General features: G+C 45.6%; 1 protein-coding gene across 4 annotated transcripts in view; it reads left to right on the plus strand.

Annotated features, from left to right (window-relative positions):
• The window catches only part of LOC119393292 (protein capicua homolog), a 79,667-nt gene that overhangs the window by 40,603 nt on the left and 14,709 nt on the right, over nucleotides 1-24,355 (plus strand). For all 4 annotated transcript variants that reach the window (XM_037660228.2, XM_049416194.1, XM_037660227.2 and 1 more), the window contains exons 13-20: nucleotides 568-632; nucleotides 1,852-2,010; nucleotides 7,988-8,143; nucleotides 9,683-9,771; nucleotides 17,242-17,828; nucleotides 19,205-19,341; nucleotides 20,689-20,850; nucleotides 22,654-22,800. In XM_037660228.2, coding sequence (XP_037516156.1) covers nucleotides 568-632; nucleotides 1,852-2,010; nucleotides 7,988-8,143; nucleotides 9,683-9,771; nucleotides 17,242-17,828; nucleotides 19,205-19,341; nucleotides 20,689-20,850; nucleotides 22,654-22,800 — 1,502 coding nt within the window. The remainder of the gene's footprint in view (nucleotides 1-567; nucleotides 633-1,851; nucleotides 2,011-7,987; nucleotides 8,144-9,682; nucleotides 9,772-17,241; nucleotides 17,829-19,204; nucleotides 19,342-20,688; nucleotides 20,851-22,653; nucleotides 22,801-24,355) is intronic.

Below are 24,355 nucleotides of genomic sequence, written 5' to 3' on the forward strand. Positions count from 1 at the left end.
CTCATAAGTTCTTGTACCGCATTTTAGATGGAGGCGAAAATGCTTGAGGCCCGTGTACTTAGATTTAGGTGCACGTTAAAGAGCCCCAGGTGGTCGCAATTTCTAGAGCCCTCTACTACGGTGTCTCTCATAATCATGTTGTGGTTTTGGGGCGTTAAACCCCAACAATTATTATTGTTACTCTTCACATGTGGAACGTAATAAAAGCTCTGAAATAAAAGTTCTGCAGCAGTCTGTTCTTACATTCGACAAGATAACGGGAGGACAAAAAGTGTGCTTCGCGTTATAAGAGAAGCAACCGCAGTGTGGACCATTTTTATCTCTGCCTGTCGAGCCCAGTGAAGTGCAGAGAGATTAAATAATGTTTGACCTGGCAGTGGAACGCTTATGAAGCAGGACGAGGGGATGACGCCTGCTGTTGATGTTTGGAGAGAGGGAAAGGTAGAGACGGGGCTACATTAAATTCATAATGGCTTGATGAGGTTGTGACAGTCATCGTCATAGCTGTGCTGTAAATTCACACAGTACCATTGCTTCTCTTGTTTTTCTTTCGTCCTTTCTCACCAGGTGCAACAGTTCACCGTCTGCTTCTCCTAATCCTCCAAAGATCCGTTGTGTCATTCCATCCAAAGGTATTTCCAAAAGCCTTTTCATCTCTGCTGTGTCTGATGCTTTGTCCCAGTGCATTCTGTCTACTTGCAGGTCACTGTACCCAGTGACAGCTTTTGCATATAGTTCCACTGTCTCATCCTAGTTTCTTGTTTTAGAGGGACACTAAAGAGAAAAGCATATTTTTTCGTGTTACTATATTACATTTTCAAAATACCGAAAACGTCAGTATTACTGAGAAAAGATGGTTGGTGAACGAGAAAATGGGCCAAAAAAAAAAATACAGGGGGTGCCGCTGCCTTGAAGCTGCCACACCAGCTCACCGTGACGTCATAGATTTTGCCGACGTCTGCCAGGGCCGACGTAATCATTTTTCGCTAAAAATTATTTACCTTGTGTTCGGAGGGACACAAAGTCTTAACGTTAAGTTTCAGAAAATTTCATTGAGCTAATGTTGCCAAAATACTCAAAAAGATTTCGAAATGCTAAAGTGCTAAAGTTTCGGCGGGAAATTCAAACATAAAGCTTTGACCTTCAGTTTCTCTTCAAATAATTAACCTATGTTGGTGAAATTAATTACAGTAGAGTTCTGAAAGCATAATTTATCTGTTTAAAACTGATTTGATATTGCACTTTAGTGTCCCTTTAAGCACAGGAAAGTCTTATTACAGCTATGCTTTTAAGGAAAGTTTCACAGCCTTTCTCATGTGGCAAAAGCCGGCATGCAGCAGCTGTTTAATATCAAAGCATTGGTTCGGGCCTGTTGGTAGTTCATAACTATCAGCTTTTTAGCGCAGAATTTGAACACAGACAAGGAGACGCTGAGACAAAAAAGACAAAGAGTGCTTGTACTTTTTGTGTCTATACGTTCTGTAAATTCTGCGCTAAAAAGCTGACAGTTCAATATTAATTGGTAATGTTGCCCATGTCAGTGCCACCAATTAGGAAAGACCACATTAGCATGCTGCTTATCTGCCCAGTTCAGATGCACTAATTCCAACTATTTTCATTGGCTCCTTCTTACTGACTAATAGTTACACCTTAACCCTTTGGGTGCTAACAAACTTAATTTTGGTCTACATAGCACATCAGCTTTATTTATTAAAATTTTGAGTGGGCACGGCAGCTGATGGGTTAAAAACTGTCAGTCACTAACTCTCTTCAGGAGAGCGTGCCACATCGTGGTGGTGGTTTCTCATGACTGCAGCTATTAAAGCCTTATCAATGGGCTCCTGCTTGCAGATGGTCGGGGCTCTCCACTGGCCATGCTAACCCCTCCCTCTGCCGCAAGCACACCACTTGGCTTCAACAAAGCACTGGCTTCCTCGGGGGGCACTCCCCCAACCAGCTCACCGCTTGCTTCTTCGCCAGCGCGATCTCGCGTCTCACCATTTTTCACGGGTGAGTAACACCCTCCAGTGCAATTCTTTTTACGGCAAAGCTGTCTCTGTCTACCCTGTGCCGTCGTCGTTTGTCTTAGTAGTAGTAGTAGTAGTAGTAGGCCTCATGTAGGTCACGTGACCAGAGGGGGGAGCGATTAAAGAAATAAATAAAATGAAATAACAATGATTATGATGGTGGTGGGGATGATGCTCAAAATGATGGTCGTGATGCTAAATGATGATGATGATGCTTGAAATGGGTAAGCGCTAGGCTTGTGCGAATATTCGAGCGCTTCGAATATTCAAACGAATATTATGGTATTCGAATTTAAAATTTCCGATATTTCGAAGTATTCAGGGTGAACAAATATCAAAAATGTGTGCAAGTACAGTAGAAGCTCGCTGATACTTTTTGACGGTGAGAGCTGGCCGGAAACTGTAAAATCCAAAAAACAGGAAAAATGAACAAATATTTAGTGGTACAGAATTTTATTTCAATGCTTACCCTTGAGAAACTTGTACAATGTTACGTGGAGTGTTTACTCATACCCGGGCAGCACGAAAAGTAGTGCCACCACGGCCGACACCCTGCAAGCGATCACTTTTAGCGATACCTTTGCGAGATTGTCACCGGATACGTCAGCATCTACGAGTGATAATGTAGCACTGTTGGCATGGCGTCGGACCCCCATGGCTCATTGTAGACTGCTGAACACCTCGTGAAAGTACCCCCGAAAGCACTCGTCGAAGAAAATGACCCCTGCTCCACCAACTCCTAAACTTCATCACTGGTGCGGGCATTGGCACACTCAGCGACAATCTAGTCGCCAGATAGAACCGCGGAGCTAAGAATGGGGTCATCCACAAAAATGTAATCAACGCATTCAATTCGTTTGGCTCCAACCGTTGTAGGCGTGGAAGAAAGCACACACAGCACAACCAGCGCAACAAGTCCGATCGCGAACTACGCGATCTTCTTTGACTAATGACTACGATGATGAGTCTACGCCAATGCGACAAGGAAACTAACTTTTGCAAGCGCTAAAAAAAATTTAAGGTCAATTACGTCATAAACGCCATGTTTGCTATACGAATATCAAAAGGCTATGTTTTTGTTCGTGGCAACCGAAAGTACGTTACGCGCGTAAAGAAAGGAGTGAGATTACGTCACCCAGCCAGCCCCGGCAAGCCAACCTGTTTTGAACCCAGTGTCAGCCCAATGACTGTTTGCGTCGAGATCACGCAATCAGTGAGATTCGCCGAGACATTCGGGTTTTGTGCTCGGTACTATTTACAAAAAGTTACTCTATGCTTTATATTCGAAGCGCACTTCTTCGGGTGTGTACTTCGGGCATTGCAGCACAGGTCGGCTGGCTCACAGGGGAGGTTCAGAAATGGAACTTGACAGGGAGTACTACAACCTACCGCTAAATAAACCTACCGAAACAGAAAACCTGTCAGTACAGAAGTTTTTTGTGAAGGTCCCGCCAGGCCAAGAAGGACAGTGTCTCAAGTGTCACGCTACTCTGAAGACACCAACGAGGACTACGACGACTCTGGTGACACATTTAAAGAGGCTCCCGGATGTCCTTGTGGCATACAAAGAGGAATGTTGTGCGCGGATAGTGCGAAGTGTGCTGCGGTCGCTAGGTCTAATGTGCAACAGCCTTCAGTCGCCGACTGTTTCAAGCCAAAACTGAAGTCTACAGCGCCAAAGGCGCAGCAAATGACCAAGGCTATTGCCGGATTCATAGCGCATGGGATGCATTCCTACAATGTGGTTGAGAAGCCGGGCTTCATGGCTGTTATGAACGCTGCTATGCCCAAGTACATCGTGTTTTCGTGGACGTTTTCCAGAGTAACAGTACCTGAGCTCTACGCTTCTAAGAAGCCAAGCTTGATGGACAACCTTCAGGTGGTGATTGACAGTGGAGTAGAGGCAATTTCAATAACGATGGACAGTTGGACATCACGTGCTAATGACAGCTACTTGTCGGTTACGGGCCACGTTATGGGCAGCTCATTTCAACAGCATGTGCATGCACTGGCATGCACAGAAATGGCAGACGCTCACACAGCCGGAAACTTGGTGGTCTTTCTCAAAAGCGTGATGGAGTGGGCACTTCCCGAGCCAGGTACTGTACCAGTGTACATTGTTACAGATAACGAGAGATATTTCACTATGATTGGTTTTGTACCTGAATAATGCAACCCTGTTCATATCTTTGTAAATGGACCTTCTGTTAAATGGAACATATTTTCTTAGTCCCCTCAGGTTCCGTACAAGAGTTTACTGTATAAGAGACACTGATGTCACACACATCTGGATGATAGACACCATTGGCGACATGGCTGGCCATCCTCTCTTCCATGAATTATCTCTTTTCTAACAGACACTGGATTTACAGACTAATTGGTGATAAAGGACAAGCTATTCTTCAATATTGGTCAATAACATCACTTGCAGCAGACATTTGAACTTAACTTCATGACCATTAGCTGCTAACTGCAGTTGCATCTATAGGGAAGACCCGCTCAAGTTTGCCCGCCGACGCCAGCGTTTGCCATTCCCCTGCCGGAAAAAGCGTACACTAGTACAGTAATACCTCGTTAACTCGAAGTAGTAAAAACCAGAAAGAATTTCGAGATAAGCAGATTTTCGAGATAAGCAAAGTTGGGCAAATTCCATTGAGAAGTTCAGTTCTATCTAGAAACGTTATCCCTACTGACCAGTTTCTTAACAGGAGCGCCAAACTGGCTCTTTGTAAAGATTTTGAAAAAAAATAATGACATACCAGCGCTATTAACCAGCTGTGTTTTTCGGCACTGCCTTTTTATTTAGTGCAGAGAGATCGACTAAGGCTGGTCTGCCTCTCAGTAACACTTGCACCTAGCAAAGCTTTCTTTAGTTGCTTAACACATCGCATGTGCCGATCATCCGCGCCGCTGCACTCAAATTTATTTCGCATCAAACGAAGCATGTTTCTTGTTTCGGCGGATGTCGTCACCCCTCGAGTAGCTGCGTCGACGCTGCCGCGATCACTGTGCGTGACGCCACGTTGTTTGGCTTAAGAAAATGGTCAAACCAGCCGATGTTGCAGGCTAGATCAGTTTAGCCCACCGCTAAGTCCAGAGAATCGGCCTTATCTGTCGATGTGACTGGAAGGGGCTCCTCTCGCACGATGCCACACATTCAGCGCCGTTTTGACGTCCGGAAACTTTGAGCCTCGAATCCGTTTCTTTGATTAGGGCTACCTTTCTTTGCAGCATCAGTGACTTGCTTTGCTTTGGTGGCGTTATCCTCACCACATCGCACGGCTGACGAAAAAATCCATGCGATGTGCCTTGCATAAATAAAATGCTGAAATCGCATCTCTGATGGTAAACAAAACGTGTACGACCCGACCTATTTTGCAGGGCCTGCTTATGTGCACGTCTATAGCGTCACATGACGTGACACAGGGTTGCTCGGCAAAGTTGGTATGCCGCTAGGTTTCGACTTTACTTTCGGGAACAGTGTCCACTTCGTCGTAAACGCGGCAGCCTCGCGCGAACCTTGTGAAACGTATGACATTTTGCCACTAGTATTTTGTGAAACGGTTCGGCGGCGAAATTTTGGTTCCATTCTCAGTCGAGATTTCGAGATAACCGAAAGTGGGCACGGAAATACTTCGAGATAAAGGGCAATAAATACATTGCACCTATGGGAAATTGTTCGGTACCGCGGAAAACTTCGACTTAGCCGATTTTTCGAGATATGCGTGTTCGAGTTAACAAGGTATTACTGTAGCGTGTTAGGACCCTTCCGCTCCCCTTGGCTCCCACACATTTGCGAAGTGCGCGCTGCACGTGAAACGCCCCTCGTTCCGCGATTTCACCCCGACAGAAAGGGGGGAACTATTGCTGCGTCGTCAACTGTCACAATGGCCATGCAAACACGAAGGGGTTGGCTCCACCAGTGAAATTCTACCGATTCCCAAACAGACGGCACGAAAAAAGCAGACGACAGGCATGGATGCGAAGCTCACGCTTGAGTGGGTACGACCACGACAACTACGAAAAAAAAAGCATTAGCCGTTGTTGCACGTCCATTGGTTTTTTTTTTGCAGATACAGTGAACTATTGTTACTGAGTGTGCAGGTACAACTAGTACAACACGGTGCACTTTCGATAGTGACCAAGATAAAATGCCTTCTAAAAAGACACCGTTTGTGGTGTCCTGACTTCTTTCTTGTGTCCGTGTTTGCACACCCTGTCTTTTTAGAATGAATACTTACCAACTAGCTCAGCACTGTTATTATAAAATGCCTTGGCCGCAATTGGCTCTTCCCCCCCAGATTGCACACACAAAAAAAAGTTTTTCTGAAAGCTGGGTGCTAGTCATTTCCCTATTAATAATGCTATGTCATGTTGATAGTACACACGCTGTTCGTGAACTCGGAGTACCGGCTATGAGAACGGCGATAATGCAAGGAAGGACACGCGAGATAGATGTCAATTTTTGTTGCGGGGAAGACAGAAGCCCAAAATAGACCATTTATTTTTGGAGTGTTGCGTACCGCACGATAACTCGAATGGTTGCTAGTAAATTAAGGTATCCCAACTAATAGCAGTCACAGTGCCAGGGCCACTTAACCTAAAGCACGAGAAGTGGCCTTACCCATGCATCGAGTAACAAACATAGAGAGTGCGTAGTACACACAGCAAACCAAATAAAACAGGTACATAATTATGAATGTACAGAACATTGCGCTAACTTCACGTCGTAAACAGCGTCGTCTGCCATCACTTGCTCCGCATCTGCTACATGGCTGAGCAGACTCTGCCCTTTCACCAAATTGCTGCCACGCGGACAGAAGCGTGCACATCCTAACCGCGCGCGATGCGAAATTCTCAAAAACACGTGCAGAACGCGGTCAGCGTGCGAGCAAAGCAACGCGTTTTCAAGGCAGCTTGAAGGGGACAGCGCAGGGGTCAACACTCGAGTAACCAGTTTTCTCCCCACATTGACAGCGCCAGGCACTGCAGCCCCTCCCACGGCGTGGGTCTCCCCTATTGTGGAAATTAAGGAAAACGACAGACGCGTGCACTCATCGTTTTGCTACAACTTATTTTAAGGAAATGCAGAGTGGATTAGTCGGCTATAAAACGAAGACAAGTTCTTGATTGGAAACATGTTGTGGAGAAGCACTTCAAAATCTCCAAGGTTACAAGTACAGCAGCACATGTGGGTGTCTGTTGAGCCAAGAATAAGTGGGAGTGCGTGGTGGGCTCTCCCATTAGTGCAGCCCCCAATCAAGAAGCATTGCATATGTTGTGTCCACAAGGCTGCATTTTTACGGACCCAACATACAACGACAAATCTGCCTGGCAAATGCGAGCAAAGCTGCTGTGAACTAGTCGCCGTGCCAACTTCCGAGAAAGCAAGGCAATAGCCAAGTAGTTAAGCTGGAGAAAACATGTAATCTTTTCTCTCGTAACAATCGACCAAGCAAATTGCATAGTATTAAAACAAATTGTATATAATCAACATATTGCAAAGAGCTGTAGCCTTCTTTTAGTCGCAGTGTGCCTACATCGAAATAAGGGTCGATCAGAAAATGAGACCCTCATATTAGGGACAAGAACTGCTTCATCGTGCATGTCTCTCATAAAGGGGTTCAACTGTATTGCATCTAAATGGGCAGAACACATTTTTGATCATATAGCTTGCTTCACTTGACAAAAAATTGCACAAATTGCCTGTGAAAGATGACTGTCATTTATGCAGCTAAGTTATACTAAATATAAATCTGCCCAAATAATGGTTCTCGTCTTTCTTGAAGAAAGAAAAGCAACACGCTCATTCAAAATTTTGTTTGAGTACCTCCTCAGACAGCACCTTAGTCTAAAGCACTGTGTTCTGTATATTCACAGAATGCATTCTACTGCTTTTCTGCTGCATGGCTTGTATGTAGTTGTCTTAAACAGCTTCCCTGCTTCAAACAATATTGCAGGTGTTCTGTCCATGAAGTCTGGGAACTTGACGCCCACCGAGCCAAAACTAGACTCGAGTCCCCGGTCACACCGTGGTTCTAAAGGTTTGGTTGCGTCACCAGCTACGCCTGGTGCAGAAGCTCGAATGCCACCTACTGAGAACTTGACCGACGCAGGTAAGGGGACACAGTTGCATAACGATGCTCTTAACTGGAACTGCTGGAGATGTTTGTGATACCATATATTATGTGTATAAACTTGCAAATAAAGATTAAATGCAATTTCATTTCGCAAATAAATCACCGTAAAGTCAAGGGGATGCTTTACTGTCACACAGTTTTGTGCAGCTAACTCATTAGAAGCATGCAGCATGTCGTGTAGCTTCAGTATAACGTTGGTGGTTCAACTCACAACCTACTCTTTTTCAGAAATTTTATCACATCTATTTTCACATGGCACATTCACATTATCATGTGACATCTGCACTTCAAGGTGACCTCACGAGGGTTTTGAACCAAAGCTAATAAAAAAAAAAAAAATCACACTATCTCCCACTTCGCATCCCCATGTGGGGATGCGAAGCAGTGCATGGGTCGACTTAAAGTTCCGTTCATCACGGGCACCTTGCCCGATGTTAACGCATCCTTGCAAGTGGAGCACACCATGAATTCACTGTAGTTACTGTTGCTGTTACTCTTCCCGAACTCTTGTTCGAGCACGCCACGTGGGTTCATCGTGCGTCTGCAAAATCTCGTTCCCCGACGCCATCACGTGATTGCTGAGAGAGTGTAAGGGGGGGAGGCCACAGCATCTTACCCAGCCCCTTACACAGGCCCGAACGCGCTAGCACGTGCCAGCACACATGGTTTTGTCTGCGTTACGCCAAGCTAGGACAGCATACGGCAGCCCAGGCTCCTAAAGTGCTCTGCACGTATCATCATAAAGGCGGTCAAAGAACAAGAGGAAGAAGACTTCTCCTTGGCACGAGTGCACGCTCAGGTGGCTATGCTAGGTGGTAGAAAGCAGACTGTCGGCAATGGAACTACGGATACAGCCCCGAGCAAAAGCTGCTGCACATCTAAAAATTACACCATCTTTCCATAGGGAACCCTGAGTAGTATGCGAAGCAGCATGGGGTCGACGCAAGTTCCCATTAGGTTCAGTTCGTCGTTTCCGTTAAGTCGAGGTTCGTAGCTACCGTTATATTTACCGTTTCGTTTCCATGAGGGGAGCGGAGCATGCGCGCGCATCATTTATACCGCGGAGCTACAGTGGCGCTCCCAGCGGAGTATGCAGCGCTTACCGTCGTGCCTGTAACTCTTCGCAGTATCGCGCACGGAGCTGCAGGTTCGTTGCACAATCCCGGAGAGGAGATGAGAGGGAGGAGGATGCGCTTGCACAGTGGGGCTGTGGACGCCGCACGGCGGAGGGAGGGAGTGCCATAGCCCCGACCATAAGCTGCTTCGCATCTAAAACTGCAATTTTTTTTTCTTTTTTGGAATAGGTAGCTGAAGCAAAAAATGTGACAACCTTTTTTCTCTTTGAAATGAACCAAGAAGAAAACTGCTTTTGGTTAAGCCTACTCACTAGTCAACCATTGCAAGACAGCCATGGTTGATTATAGAGAGGCATAGGCACATCTTTTTATTTTTGTTGCCCACTGTGCACTTCGTTTTTCTGATTTTTCTATTTCTTTTTAATTTTTTGGTGTACAGATGCAAAGGCACACAGCACTGGACTTTCATCAGACAGGTTGCTCAAGGCAAGCAAGACCAAGAAGCTTTTGGAGCCTGGTGATGGGATGGTGAGAGTACTTACTTTATCAGGCTTGCTGCTCTCTTCATTGTGTTTCACAGTTCTTTTTACTGTGCTTTTTCTTTTGCCCGATTGAAGGAGAGCGTCAGAAACTCAGCCTCAACATAGGTGCTATTATTGTGTATGGTAAGATTTTAGAACATTAACATCGAATACTTGTGCCATGAACAGCAAGTGCAAGAATAGAGATGCTACATGATTCCACCTAATTGCTGCTCATGTCTAATTAATGTTAGCAATTGTAATCTAGAAACAGCGAGCCCATGTTGGGAATTAGAGGGTGCCTTTGCTGCTACTCTTCTTTGCTACGAAGTGCGACTGTTGGCCAATTTTTCGGACACCTGATCTTTTGAACGAGCTCCAAGATTCATGCTTCACCACAGCACCTCCACATACTCCTCAAAATTGTCACGGTGGCCAAAATTTCAGATGCCACAGATGCAAGTTTCCTCTTTATTGTGTGCTGTACCACCAATCAAAATGACCCCTACTACTTTTCAAAATGTTAACAGTGCATAGAACAATTAGGAAGGGACGGGACAACAAAGGTAAAGAGCGCTGACCTTCAACTAGTTTTATTTCGATAAGAAGTGCATATATACATGGCAAGGGAGAGGGCGCTTAGACAAGAAAAGAAAGGATGTACAGGTGCTGCCATCGTTGCTTCATCTCCAATACAGCGCGCATATAACCATGTGTGCCCTAAAACCCAGCCAGGTAATCAATTTCTTGATTTAGAAGTGCAATGGAGGGAGCACTAATGCACTTATCTCCTAGCTTATGTACCAGATCAGCTTCAATAACTTCGCGAGTTAGCTGATCCCTATGCCTTGCCATCACTTTGCTTTGATTGAGGCTGGGTGTACACCCGCAGTCACAGCAATGAATGCCGATGTGACCCTGGACCGTATTGAAGACATTGTGGTGTTCGCGCAAGCGGGCATTTAGGCATCTACCCGTTTGAACAATAGAGTTAAACCTGGATATAACGAAATTGACAAATTCCCGAAAAACTTCGTTATAAAGAGGATTTCGTTATACGGAGGTTCGGCACGAAAATTCGAAAAAATAAAAGCTTAAGTAAGCAAAAAAGTAACTGACGGCACAACTCACCCAAAACATTTATTTCGCGGTAAAAAACTGCGTGATTTTGCTCTGTTGTTTGTTCATAATGGACGGCAGCACTGACCGTTCGTACGACATCAATGAACACAATGCTGCTCCGTCATCATCCAGTGAGCCCGCGGCACGGCGCAAAAGGTCGATAGCGTCCAGCACCTCCTTCGGGGAGGGCAAAGCGCGTGCCGAGTCGTCCTCCAAAGGTCCGTTGTCGTCACTGCGGTCTCGGACAGTTTCTGCCAGAGCCTGATCCGTCATCTCCTCAGTTGTGACAGCGCAGTTGTCCACATATAAAAAATCGCAAATCTGCACATCGTCTGGGGCTCCTCCATTCGTGCGCAGCGAAATCCAAGCTTCGGCGAGATCGGGCGGACATGATGGTTCCTCCTTTCCGGCGTCGATTTCCTCAGCCTGAACCTCTTTTGAGATTCGGGCCTTGCGGAAGCAATTCGCAACAATTTCAGCGCTTGTTTCTCGCCAGGACGCTTCAAGCATCTCAATTGCTTGCACAATGTCCACCTTCATATCTTGCTGCAGACGAATGTTCAGGAGCAGTTTTTGGATTAGTCGCCGACGGTATGAGCACTTGACACTGTTAATAACACCTTTATCAAAGGGCTGAATGAGCGATGTACAGTTCGCGGGTAAAAACTCCAGATCAATGTTGGAGAGCTCGAGCCCTTCTACGTGGTGAGCATTGCAATTGTCTATGAACAGACAAATCTTGCGTCCTTGCCTCTTGACGTCGTCGTTGAAATCCGTCAGCCACTCACTAAATATGTCGCGCGTCATCCAGGCTTTCGTGTTCGCCACATATTTTACGGGCATCCTGTGGGTTCCTTTGAAACACCTAGGTCGGGCGCTTTTGCCGATGACCAGCGGAACTCGCTTGTCGCTTCCGTCTGCATTTGTGCACAGTAGCACCGTCAAACGACGTTTGCTCTGCTTACCGCTGTGGCAGGCGTCGCCTTTAAGTGTAAGGGTACGGTTCGGAAGCAACTCGTAGAAAAGCGCCGTTTCGTCAGCGTTGTACACATCCGACGCTTCGTAGCGCTCCAAAATACCCGGTAGTTTGTGTTGGATCCACGAGTCGGTGCCATCTCTATCCGCAGAGGAGGACTCGCCATTGATCACTTTGCCGACGATCCTGTACCTGTGTTTAAAACCTTCGAGCCACCCGTTACTGCCTTTTAAATCATCGCAGCCCAAAATGCAAGCATAATCCCTTGCCTTTTGCTGCAAAACAGCGCCGCCGATGGGTACATTTCGTGCCCGCATGTCCATAAACCATGTGAACACAGCTTTGTTGACGTCGGCGTATGTTGCCGACTTCAACTTCTTCTTTTTGCTGTCCGTGCCACGCTCCACAGCGCTGCGAATCGCATCTTTCGCGTTTAAAATCGTCGACAAAGAACTAGCTGCGATGCCAAATTTGGCAGCTACATCCTTCTTTTTTGGCCTCCAGAAACGGCGTCCAAGATGGCCATATTGTCCTCAAGAGTCAGTATCTTGAGTTTCTTCGTCGAAGCATTCATCCTTGGATTGTCACCACGGGTACTGGATGCGTGGCCGCGTGTCGGTTCGCACAAGCGCGAGGCGTCTGAAACGAACAGCGAGCAACACGATGCGTCGTACCGAAGAAAACAAACAAAGAAAGACACCGAGAATGCAGAAAGCCACAGCGCCAACGGCGCTGCTTGCAGCTCCCCCTTTTTCTTTTTCTTTTTCTTTTTAAGTAGTGTCACCTAGTGTCAGGTTAGCTAAGTGAAGCGCAGAGACTTGCACAATAACCAAAGAGTGGCGCTGCCAGCGCGTTGAAAAAAAAAAAAACTTGTTTTTTTTTTCTTTCTTTCTCTCTTCGGCAAAAAGGAGCGTGCCGGCTTGGCGGGCTAGGCCAGCTGCAGCTAGTGGCGGGATCACGTTTGAGGGGAGGGGGAAAGGTCACGCCCGCGGGCCCGCAGCGGCAAGTTCGCCGGGTCGAGAGGTGCAGGCCCGCCTCGCGCACGCTCGCACGCACACATGCGCTCACTCTCACCTCGCAGTCGCCGTGCCTTCGAGCGCGCCAAGCACGACGCCGCCGCTTCACATTCCGTCGCGGCGGAGAAGGTGCTTCGGGTTGCTGCTCGCACAAAAATGACAAAATTTCGGCCAAATTCTTTAGGTCGTCATCGGGGAAAATTCGTTATTTCGAGGGGGTCTCCCGCTGCCACTTCGTTACGTAGAGGTCTCAAATACATGTGCTTCTATGGAGTAACGGTGCGGAATAGAAAAACTTCATTATATCCAGGAATTTGTTATATGGAGGTTCGTTATAAGCAGGTTTAACTGTATAGCTATTCCCACACGTCAGTCGGATTGAATAAACGACCCCCACTGCGCAGGAGACGAAACGTGTCCTGTGGTTCACAGAACGCACAGGAACCCGTGAGGGCTCAGCATTCACCATTTTGCATAGCTTCTGAAGCTTCTCGGGAGCCGATAAAGCCACCTGCAAGTTGTTGTGCGCTCCACTCTTCTTCAGCCTATGTGACACATTGTGCACGTACGGCAGCACAACGAGGCGCTTTTTGTTGGTGTTTTCACACTCTTTGCATTCGTCTTCTTGCCGAACCTGCTTCAGTAGCTTTTCAGCGACAGCAGTCAGCAAAGCCTTACGGTACCCGGCGTCTTTGAGCCGGCCTACTTGCGCTTCAAAACTATGTTGCAGGGCATCAGGGCAGGACTTTTTTAGAGCACTGGCGAGGCATAGGTTTGCAGTGCTGCGCTTGATTAGTTTCGAATGCGCTGAGCTGTAGGGCAAAAGTCGTTTACCATTTCTTGGCCGATACATCCAGCATAGATGAGAAGAATAACATGAAAGTTCCAAATCAAGAAATCTCGGCGAATTGTTTACAGGGAACTCGCAAGTCAACTGCAACAGTTGCAGAGAGCTCTGGAAAGTGGCTACAGTTTTGTGTCCTATGTCAAGAAAATGTTCTTCTGCACACTTGACAAGAATTAAGAAGTCATCCACAAATCGGCACACTTTAACAACGGAATCATCTAATTTGGATGCTATGACACGGTCATTATGTGCAAGGTAAATATCGCTCAGGATCGGTGCGAAACATGACCCAATGCAAATCCCGCTCTTTTGGATGAATTTTTGATCATTCCAAGTGACGAAAGTTGATTTCATGTAAAAGTGCAACAGTTCTAATAATCTGCTATTGTTGATCCCTGAGCAAGTTTGAAATGCCGATGACCCAAATGTGTTAATGCATTCTCAGTGATTCCACTCCTGCGCCAACTGCGCCAAAGTGTGCCAAATTGTATTTACTGCGCCATCCTGATAATATCGACGAAATTTGCGCCAAACTGCGCCAAAGTCTCGGGTTTGGGGGCGTCTATCACCGGCAATCGCACCGCCGGCGCCTCAGAACATGTGCAGCTCGATCTTGGGGCTGCCAATAAAGTCTCAATCATGGACCAAGAATTCTTCCGCTGAATAAATGGCGCTCGCGCGTGCGTTCCGAGTAAGCCACGATGCCATGCACGGTGCCGACGCAGCTTCTGTTCCGCAAGTCAGCTCGACAACAAAACGCGCTCTCCGAGGGGCTCGTGACGTCTAGGCCTATCGGTAGCGAGAAAGTGTGACGGCGATTCATCGGCGGACGTCGTCAGTTCCAGAAACGCTGCTGATAGCTCGTTTCAAGCGTCGCACGGCACGTAAGGAAAGCAATGTTCAGTAATAACTGCATGAGTGCCGCTAAAATGTCTGTCACTTCTGTTTCTGGACATCTCGGAATGAAATCTGGGATCGCTCGCAGTAGATATATGGGACAATATCGAATTTTCCTTGCTTCGCGTTTATGGAAGAGCACGCGAACGGTGGAAAGGCGTTGACATGTTCCTCAGATATACTTTATCCATGGATCTTCATCCAGAACAGCTTTTTCGTCATTCCTTCCGCCAGCACGTCCGAGTTTGTAATCACTCTGCGGTAAATACCTCCTAAAAGGCCCTGCCCTTTCGAGCTCACGTGCTAGGGTTCCAATTCGAATTGTTTGCTTGCTTTTTTAAAAATGTCATCTCATTAGTAAAATCATATCTCCTGGTCGGAGCAGCCTCAAATGCGCAGCTGTCAGTAGCGGGCGCCCGTCGCTGACGGCCCACAGTGAAGCGGCTACGCCATGTTACACGACCGCCCCTCGCTTTCGGGGGTCAATAGCTAACGGTTAAAAAAACTCAATGAATGCGATGCCAAAAAATTGTATTGTGAAACGAAGTAAGACTAGCAGCTAACTCTTTTGGATCCGATCTCGCGTAACTCAACAAAACGCTGGTTTAAGGGAATATGGCCCCTCCAGGAACCGAAGCGTTTTCTTGCTCCGAGTTCTCTAAACGCGAAGTAAGCGTTGAGAGCACAGCAAGTTTACGAGCCGTCTGCTGATGCCTCGAGATAGCGCGCGCGCAAGCGACTGCGCCCTTCGAACGATGCCCCCCCCCCCTTCCTCTCCCCTGGCGTCCCTTCATGCTCTTTACGAAAGACGGGCGGGGCGTTTCCTCTCTGTTTGATGAGCAATCGACGGCAGGCCCGCCTGCAGGAAGATGTTATCTCATGCGCTGTCCGTGCGACGAAGACAGACGGCCGGCTAGTTTAATCTGCGCTTCAGCCACGTTCGTCGCCAGCGCTCGCGAGCTTTCACCCGCGGCTAGAATGCGTGTGGTGATGTTATTAATTTGGACTTTATACGGAAAGTTACGGCAACAGCGACGGCAAAAATCCGCCGAGAGTGTCCATATAATTGCTATCGCAAGAGTCAATGTACGGGGCAGATTTTGCGCCCCCCCCCCTTCTCTTAGGTGATTGTGGGGGGGGGGGGGGCTGCTCTCTTCGTGCGCACGCCTATGCTCCCGAGATGATTTTTTCTATGAGATTTGCAATGAATCGAAATATTTCTAGCCTTCATAAGAGCCCCATAATAATACTCAGGTGCTTGAATGTTAATGCAATATGCTTCTGTATTGCACTCCAGGATGTAAAATTCGCTGCTCCAAAGTGCTCCCAGATGCAAAATTATCTGCTCCAAAGTGCTCCAAGATGAAAATTATCTGCTCCAAAGTGCTCCAAGATGAAAATTTTGCTGCTCCAAAGTGCTCCAAAACGGAAATTTTGCTGCTCCAAAAATTGCTCCAAGTCAGAAGTCCTCGGTAGCATCACTGCATTCTTCGACGTATAAAAGCAGCTTGTCATGCAGGAGCGAGTAGTATAGGTCTTTAATGTCAATTTATAGGGCTTGAAGCTGTCTATCACTAGTCTTTAAAAATTCAATCACAGTCTGGGAGCTCTTCACCAAAAAAGGATCATCCACAATTAGCAAGTTTAGTTTTTCTTGTAAAAACAAGCCGACCGACTTCTGCCAGGTGCCACATTCAGTGGCAATAACTCGTAATGGACAGTCAGTTTTATGGGTCTTGGCGGTGAAAAACATCTCCAAGCAGAGCTTATTGCTTTTTTCAATAGCTTTTGAAAGCTTGGGAAAACCTAGAGCTCTGCATAACTTTTTTGCTTGTGATTTGACTTTGTCAACACGCGTAGCATCGTCACGTTTAAAAACGGAATGCACTGCCTCTAAGGCCTTAGCATTAAACGACGAGTTAGGCATGACAACAAAACCACCTTCTTTATCAGCTTTATAACGTCTTCAATACGGTCCAGGGTCACATCGGCATTCATTGCCGTGACTGCGGGTGTGCACCCTGCTTCAATAAGAGCAAAGTGATGGTGAGGCATAGGGATCAGCTAACTCGCGAAGTTATTGAAGCTGATTTGATACATAAGCTGGGAGATAAGTGCGTTAGTGCTCCCTCTATTGTGCTTCTAAATCAAGAAATTGATTACCTGGCTGGGTTTTAGGGCACATGTGGTTATATGCGCGCTGTATTGGAGATGATGAGGCAACGATGGCAGCACCTGTACATCCTTTTTCTTGTCTAGTGCGCTCTCCCTTGCCATGTATATATGTACTTCTTATCAAAATAAAACTAGTTGAAAGTCAGCGCTTTTTAGCTCTGTTGTCTCGTCCCTTCCTAATCGTTCTATGTGCTGTTAACATTTTGCAATGAATCCATACCAACTTGCCTAAGCGTCAACCCTTGCAGATCCCTACTAGTTAGTACTCCTGTTGATTCGGACAGATTTTCTATCCTCTTGGAATTCGAATGAATGAGTTTAAATTTTATTTGCTTAAAACGTGCCTTTTACTAGATAATTTTAGTGAGAGCACCCCATCTCAGTGACCTTTTCGTATTTAATGGCTCAGGGAGGCCGAATTGTTACTGTCCGTTTCTTTCGCAGCATGCGGCCAGCCCTCGTGAAGGTCCTCCCAGTGGCTCCAGCCTGCTTCGACCCAGCTTGGACGAACAGCAGTGGCGGCTACCCAAGGTGCCGCTAGAGCCGATTTACTCTGGCTCCACCTCATCCTTGGTGCTTGAAGCAGCAGCTGCGCAAGAAGGGAGCCCCAAGCAGCAGCCATTCGTGCTCGCACCAACACCAGCGCAGCTGGGACGTGCGCCGGGTCAGCTGCACCAGCGCAAGAACAGTGGCGCTGCATCATCCTCTCAGTCGTCCTCACCGTCCGAGCCACCACCCTGCCTTACAGATCTCAGTGACAACGCTAGTCAGCCGCAACCGCGCACCCCTCAGCCACCGCACCCACCGATGGTGAGCACCGTGGCTGAAGAGGGCAGTGTCGTCAACAGGGAAGAAAGTGCTGCGCCCAGGGAAGACAGTGCCACAGCAGTGAAGGACAGTCAGTCGGAGCAGCCACAGCAACAGCCTGCAAAGGAACCTCTGCTACCACCACCTGTGGCCAGTCCAGCTCCACCTTCCAAGGAGACCAAGAAGTCTGTGCTCAAACGAACCGTCAACGATGGAATGGACAAGTGCGTACAGCTTTCTTCTTCTTCTGATTCTGTGTTGTATTATGTCCAGTCACACTTCAAATCACTTTCAAATGCAGTGGAACTTGCTTGGGCCCGTTTCACGCAGTGTTACTGCGAGGTTCCCATAAGACCTTGAAGTAATTATAAGCCTCGTTTCAAGAACATACAAGTGTGTCATGGTTGTTCTGAAAATAGCAGCACCCTGACTTGTACCATCACTAAGCCTCTACATAAACAAATAGAAATCTTAAATGTGTAACTTTTTTCTTGTCCACATTAACAAAATTTAGACATGACATTTTTGAGCCAGTTACAACTTCATTGTAGCATGGGTGCAAGAACTATCACTGGAAGCACTGGTCCTGCTGTGGTTGCATATAAAACATCATCCAGCATATAAAACAATCCGATCTAACACTCTCTCGCATAAAAATAACCTCCGCAATAGGTTGTGACTACGCACCCATACATGATCGAACTTACTATCTAGACGCGCGATATATGAAACTGATAATTGAAACTTTCGGCATATTTAAACAAATCACAAATTTTTGGTTGGCCCGCTATGTTTTCAGTGTATTTCAATGCCACTTAAATTAAACTGCTCCATTGCATCAGTTTGGTTAATTCATATCTTTTTTTGCTCGTCCGTGCGGGAAGATATCTACTGCCTTCGTCGCTTCTAGCTGAACATTCCGTGTGCTTATATCAGTAACAGTAACAAAAAAACCTGATTGCCTGCCTATGAAGCGGCGGAACTAGTCAAACTATGCGCACCAGCATTCGCATGTTGGTTTAGGGGGAAAAAAAGAAAAAAAAAATACTCTTGCACATGCTGCGTAATAAGGAGTACCAATGTGATTAACTCAGCCCAAAAACCTTTGCTGCCAATCATTCAGAGCTGTCTGTGACGTTGCTGTGGCCCTGAAGAACACTGAATGAAAATGAAACAATGAAACTGGTGACGTGCTGATTTTGTTTCACAAGCTCACATCAAGAGAAAGTTATTTTGCATGCTGAAGACAGTTTTATTTTTATTTTGAAGCTGGGAAAATTGGGTGCACGTTAGATCTGAGTAACTACGGTATTTTTTTTCTCAGATGGTGCCAGAGAGGTGTCATACGGGGCGAGCTCTGCATAAAATTAAGTCGTATAATCGAGGTATTTAATGCATCATTTCTATGGGGATTTTGCCGGGACCAAACCAATTCGTCATAGAATGCGGGTCGTCGCATAACCAGGGGACGAATAATCGACATCTTGCCGTATGTACTTTTTCTTGCCGCTTCTTCAATGCTAATCCTCTTCACTAGCCTTCATTAAGCATTTGTCTCATCATCACTGTCACATCATCATGATCATCATCATCACAACAGGGTGCTGGAAGAGGTGAACTTCAAGGCCCAATTTGCGAAGCTTCCCGAGTACAAGCCAGAGGAGTCACCCTCGGGAGCAGCGTCTCTGCCTTCATCACCATTTGTGCAGACCTACAGGAAGCGGCCAAAACCTTCTGGTGAGGACAACAGATGCGAGCATATTTCATCCTCTCTGCAGATTTGAATTCTGGATAGACTATCCCCTGTGACTCGGTGACTAATGTACTGGCAACTTCAACTGCACTGTTTTCTGACTGTGACACTGCAGCGCCATTTAAGTGCTTTCCCTCTCCTTTCGTACCAGCGAGCGTGCTGAAAGCTATGCAGGGAGGGGGATGACAAGGGGTCAGGAAGATGCACCCCTTCGTCAGCGCACATCATGACCTTTAGCACGTTCTTTTCATTTTTTTCTTCGAATGCTCGGCTTACTTTCAGTGTGATCGCGCGCGCGCGTGCCCATGGCAGCATCTCGCGGCGGCCACGATAACTATGCAGTTCATGGTGCTTACTTGAGCCAACAGCAGTGAACTTTGGGTGTATGGTGCAATAATTTGGGTATATGACATCATTTGTAGAAAGAGAAGAGGGAGCGATTTCTAGCTGACTTTAAGAATTCATTGTAAATTCCAAGCCACATGCTGTGCTGTAATGTTTGGCTCGCGTGTTGTCAGGAGCCTTGACTAGCGATCGGCAACATTTTCTGACCATGCTGAAAAAGTGTTGGAGGGCCTCTTTAAAGATCCTTATTAAATGGCCAACATTGATTTAGAGCTATTCGTTACAAGGGTCTGTTGTAAACAGGTATGCTGGATTAGGATATGTAACGCACTGCATTTATAAATTATGAATGGTTTCTTGAGTCGTTCGTTTGTTTGTTCACTTGCTACTGTATATACAGAACCTCGTTATCAATTAACCTTGTTCTTCTAAAACGCGAATAAAATACAGCAGTTTTGCAAAGGTAGATCTGTAGTTTTTTAAGGTACCTTTTTCATCTGTCGTAAGACTGAGCAGTTTCGTACCTCAGCATCAAATAATTCTGTTATTGTGACAAAGGTCCCATTCTTGTAGGGCTCTGTGTGCATACTTGCATCAGCAGACGATGCTGCTCCTTGATTATATTGTTACGGGTACGGTTGAATTATGTTTATTTACAGGGCGAGGTTGATGGTTAGGTAATGATGGCGTCGGTAGGCTCAACCAGTTCACGTCCTCCTCTTCTTCTCCTCACTCGGCTCATACCTGTTGCAATATTTCAGTCATGGAGATGTACAGTAGACTCTTGTTAAACGGAATCTAAAGGGACCAAGATTCTTTTATGGTCCATTTAACAGGAGTTTCATTTACTGAGAGATAAACAAGGTTGCAGTATTCAGGCACGAAACCAATCATGGTAAGGCAGTTGTTCCGTTTTGTTTACTTAGTCTACTGTATTTCTAAGCCAGTGACAGTGCAATGACAACACTACTAACCTGAAAATGCAGATGTGGCCGAAGACTGTGGTGATCCAAATGCATCCAAGTGCACCAGCGGGTCATCCCCAGTGAGCACACCTCGCACACCTCAAACGGCCGGCCCAAAGCTGGAAGGCACTAAGTTCTTTGGACCCAGCTTCAACCTCGATGCTCTGGCTGACACTCGGAATGGTTAGTAAAGAAAGCCCTTGTTTTGGATCTCGTGATTGCTTTTGTATTTGTTAGTGACTGCAGGAAAGGGATAGGCATTGGCTGATGCACTTGCCCGTGCTTCAGCCTAAGGTGCGGATGTTTAGAGAATATGAGTGTGCAGTGGTATAAGGGGGTGTGAACGTTGATTTAAGTGAGAACAAACAAGTGTCAGTGAACTTAAATTGTTGACTAGCAGGTTGCAGGATTGAATCCCAGCCACGGTGGCCACGTTTCGATGGAGGCAAAATGCTAGGGGCCCGTGTGCTTAAGTGCACGTTAAAGAACACCAAATGGTCAAAATTTACGGAGCCCTCCACTACAGCATCTCTCATAATCATATCATGGTTTTGGGGCTTAAAATCCCAACAATCATTATTATTATGAACTGTTGACTATAAGATGGCCTTTATAATCAGATACATTAGAGTTTTAAATTAATGTAGTACAGCTATACTTTTCGTATTGCCCCTCCAGTTTAATGTTTTCACAGTGGCAGTGCTAAACCTGTCTCATGTTTATTATGGCGTCTCGCGCAGCAATAAAAGCCCTCTTTTTTTTTTTTTTTTCCGGCAACAATGACACTTCATACATCTTCAAGCAGCACATGATGACATTAGTATGAATTAATATTCACCTTTAGTATCTCTTTAAAATGTTGCTAACTGTGGTGGTGCACCTAGGTAATCTGTTGTACACTGTACTGAAATGCAGTAAATAATATTCATTTTTCATTCTTCAGTTGATTCATGATTGTCATTATCTCCATTATCTCGACAGCTTAAAACGCAAGTATACTTTTTTGGCATGTATTTTGAACTACTTCACCTAGACTGCATGTACTAAAAAAACCTCCCTGAACAAGAGCTGTCCATGTATACCATATGTAGCATTATACGATGGTCAGCATGGTATTTGTGTTGTTGTGGTACGATTAAAGGTATACATTTACACATATTGTCTTATTAACATTCCTTACAAGAATCTTTGTTTTCCTTTTCCTTCTTACACATACCTTGTGTTGCGTTTTCACTGCACTTCCTCTTGTGGGTGTTGGGTCCAAGTTTGATCTAAAGGGATTTTCGGGCTTCACAAAAAAGTTTTCAACTGACTTAGCATGTAATGCTATGAATTAAAACCTATGTCAAAGTAACCACATTCTATGTTGCTGCTTTGTTAAAAAATTATATCTAAAAATCCTGAGCTAGCATTCTTGCATGGTAATGTGTATCTGAATAACAGCACATTGAAAAACTGATTCCAGAGATGCATCTGTTTTCTTCTTGAAAACACTGCCCCTTTTCTTTAGATTTGTCAACATTTAGCACTTGTCAAAATTTTATGTAAATTCTAGTTATTTGAACTATTTGCTTCAAAATTATTCAGTGCTTACTATTTTCTTCAAGTTCATATTGAACCAAGAATTCGGTGTTCACACAAGCCTTGACTCACCTGAAACCATGGACTTAAGAAAATGAGAATGTCCTACTGTTTGGCAGATCAGAACTATTGCTACTTTCTGACTGTGCTAAAGTCACTTTTGCTTGGAGTGGTGTAAATTTTGAGTTCGTGTTAAGTTAAACAAATCTTTCTACTTATTGGCAAATACAGTATTTGCTGTTTTCTCGTCAAGCTTGCATGTGAGGCAAACTAAATAATGTAAATCGTTCAGTCTTGTTCATTTTGCTTCGGTAATTGAACATTGGTACACTGATGCCAAGCTGAATGGCGTGTGACTTGTGTGTTTCAACAGCCGCTTATTCACTCACAATGGCCTTCATGCAGATGCATCGGATGGTGATGTAGGCTCTCCACGAACACCCAAGACGCCAGCAGAAGGCGAGAAGAGCCATTCTTCATTGCGGCGTACACTGGAGCAACGGCGCCAGCTCGTCATGCAACTTTTCACTGAGGAAGGCTGGTTCCCTTCAGGTAAATGCTGTTGATAGCGTTTGCTGTCGGGCTAGTTGGTGCATAGCTGAACTTCAATTGATGGCGCAAATGTTAAGACAGGAACGTAGAAGACACGTAAGACACAGACAAGTGCGCTTGTCTGTGTCTTACGTGTCTTCTACGTTCCTGTCTTAACATTTGCGCCATCAATTGAAGTTCAGAAATGCTGTTGACCATGTTTTTCATGTGCTGGTGAGCTACCTTAAAGGCTAGGCCTCTACTGAGAGCCAGTTTGTCATGCAGTGCTCGTCTTTGCTGAGGCACCTATTCAGTCATTGTGCGTTACACTTGGCTACAACCTAAGAAAAAAATTTCGGTCCCGCCCACAGCCCCTCCCTCAGAGAATTTGCATAAATGCTCCATCCAATAGCACTTACTCATTTTTGCGACATCAAGCACTTCTTTTGTGGTTCAGATAGTTGACTTTTTCATGCAGACACATGTTTGTGTCGCTGGTATTAGGTGGGAAACTTGAAAGTCTTGGTGAATTTTGTCAGGGATTCTGACATCGCTTCTCAGTAGAGCTGTGCGAATAGCAAAATTTTGGGTGCGAAGCGAATTCGAATATTGAAGTGTGAGTGCGAATCGAATCGAGTATTTCGAATATTTCTCGAATATTTCTAGAATGTTTCTTGAATACTTCGAAGCGAAATTGCAGAAAAAAAAGTTGGAGAGGATTCCTAAGCATATTCTTATGAGATAGCAACATGAAAGTGTTTCTTTTCACTAGGTTGATGAAGCGCTGGTGGGGTGGTTTTTCATAGTTGTCTTATCAAGAATGAGGCAATGTAGAGGCCGAATTGTATTTATGTACATGGTTTGATGCAACCAAAGTGTTGCCAACAACACTTTACACGTGATAGGCAAAGATGCCATTTCCTCAGCCTCTCCTCCTCTTTCACCTTCTGTGGAAACCCAACTGATGTGGCGGACAAGGGTGTGCTCCCTTCAAGTCCGGAGTTCCAAATCTGCTCGCCGATCTAAGGTATCTTCGTAGCAAGTAAACTAGAGTGGGGCACGCGTGAGCACGCGCCTCTCAAGCTTTAGAAGGCCTGTTTTAATTTTTTTTTGCTTCGTATACGCCATATTTTTACTGCAACGTGCCTAAAGTGTTCGTTGTAAAAGTAGGAGGCTTTGAAAAATGTTCGCTATATGTGGACGCAATTTCAATGGGTAGCATAGGAAAGTGCACCAAAATATGGCCGTTATAACCGATAGATCGTTGTACAGGTAAACCTGGATATAACGAAATTGACAAATTCCCGCAAAAATTCGTTACAAGCAGTTTTTTGTTATATCCAGTTTCAGCACGAAAATTCTGAAAAGAAACGCACAAATTAAACACAAGGGGAATTGAAGGCAAAGCTCACCCAAAACATTTATTTAGTGGCAAAAAACAGTGCTATTTTGTAGAGCTGTGCGAATAGCAAAATTTTGGGTGCGAAGCGAATTCGAATAATAAAGATTGAGTGCGAATCGAATCGAATAATTTTCGAATAATTTTCGAATATTTCTCAAACGTTTCCCGAATACT

This window comes from Rhipicephalus sanguineus, chromosome 5 (assembly GCF_013339695.2).
Source record: "Rhipicephalus sanguineus isolate Rsan-2018 chromosome 5, BIME_Rsan_1.4, whole genome shotgun sequence".
In the NCBI taxonomy this organism is placed as follows: Eukaryota; Metazoa; Arthropoda; class Arachnida; order Ixodida; family Ixodidae; genus Rhipicephalus; species Rhipicephalus sanguineus.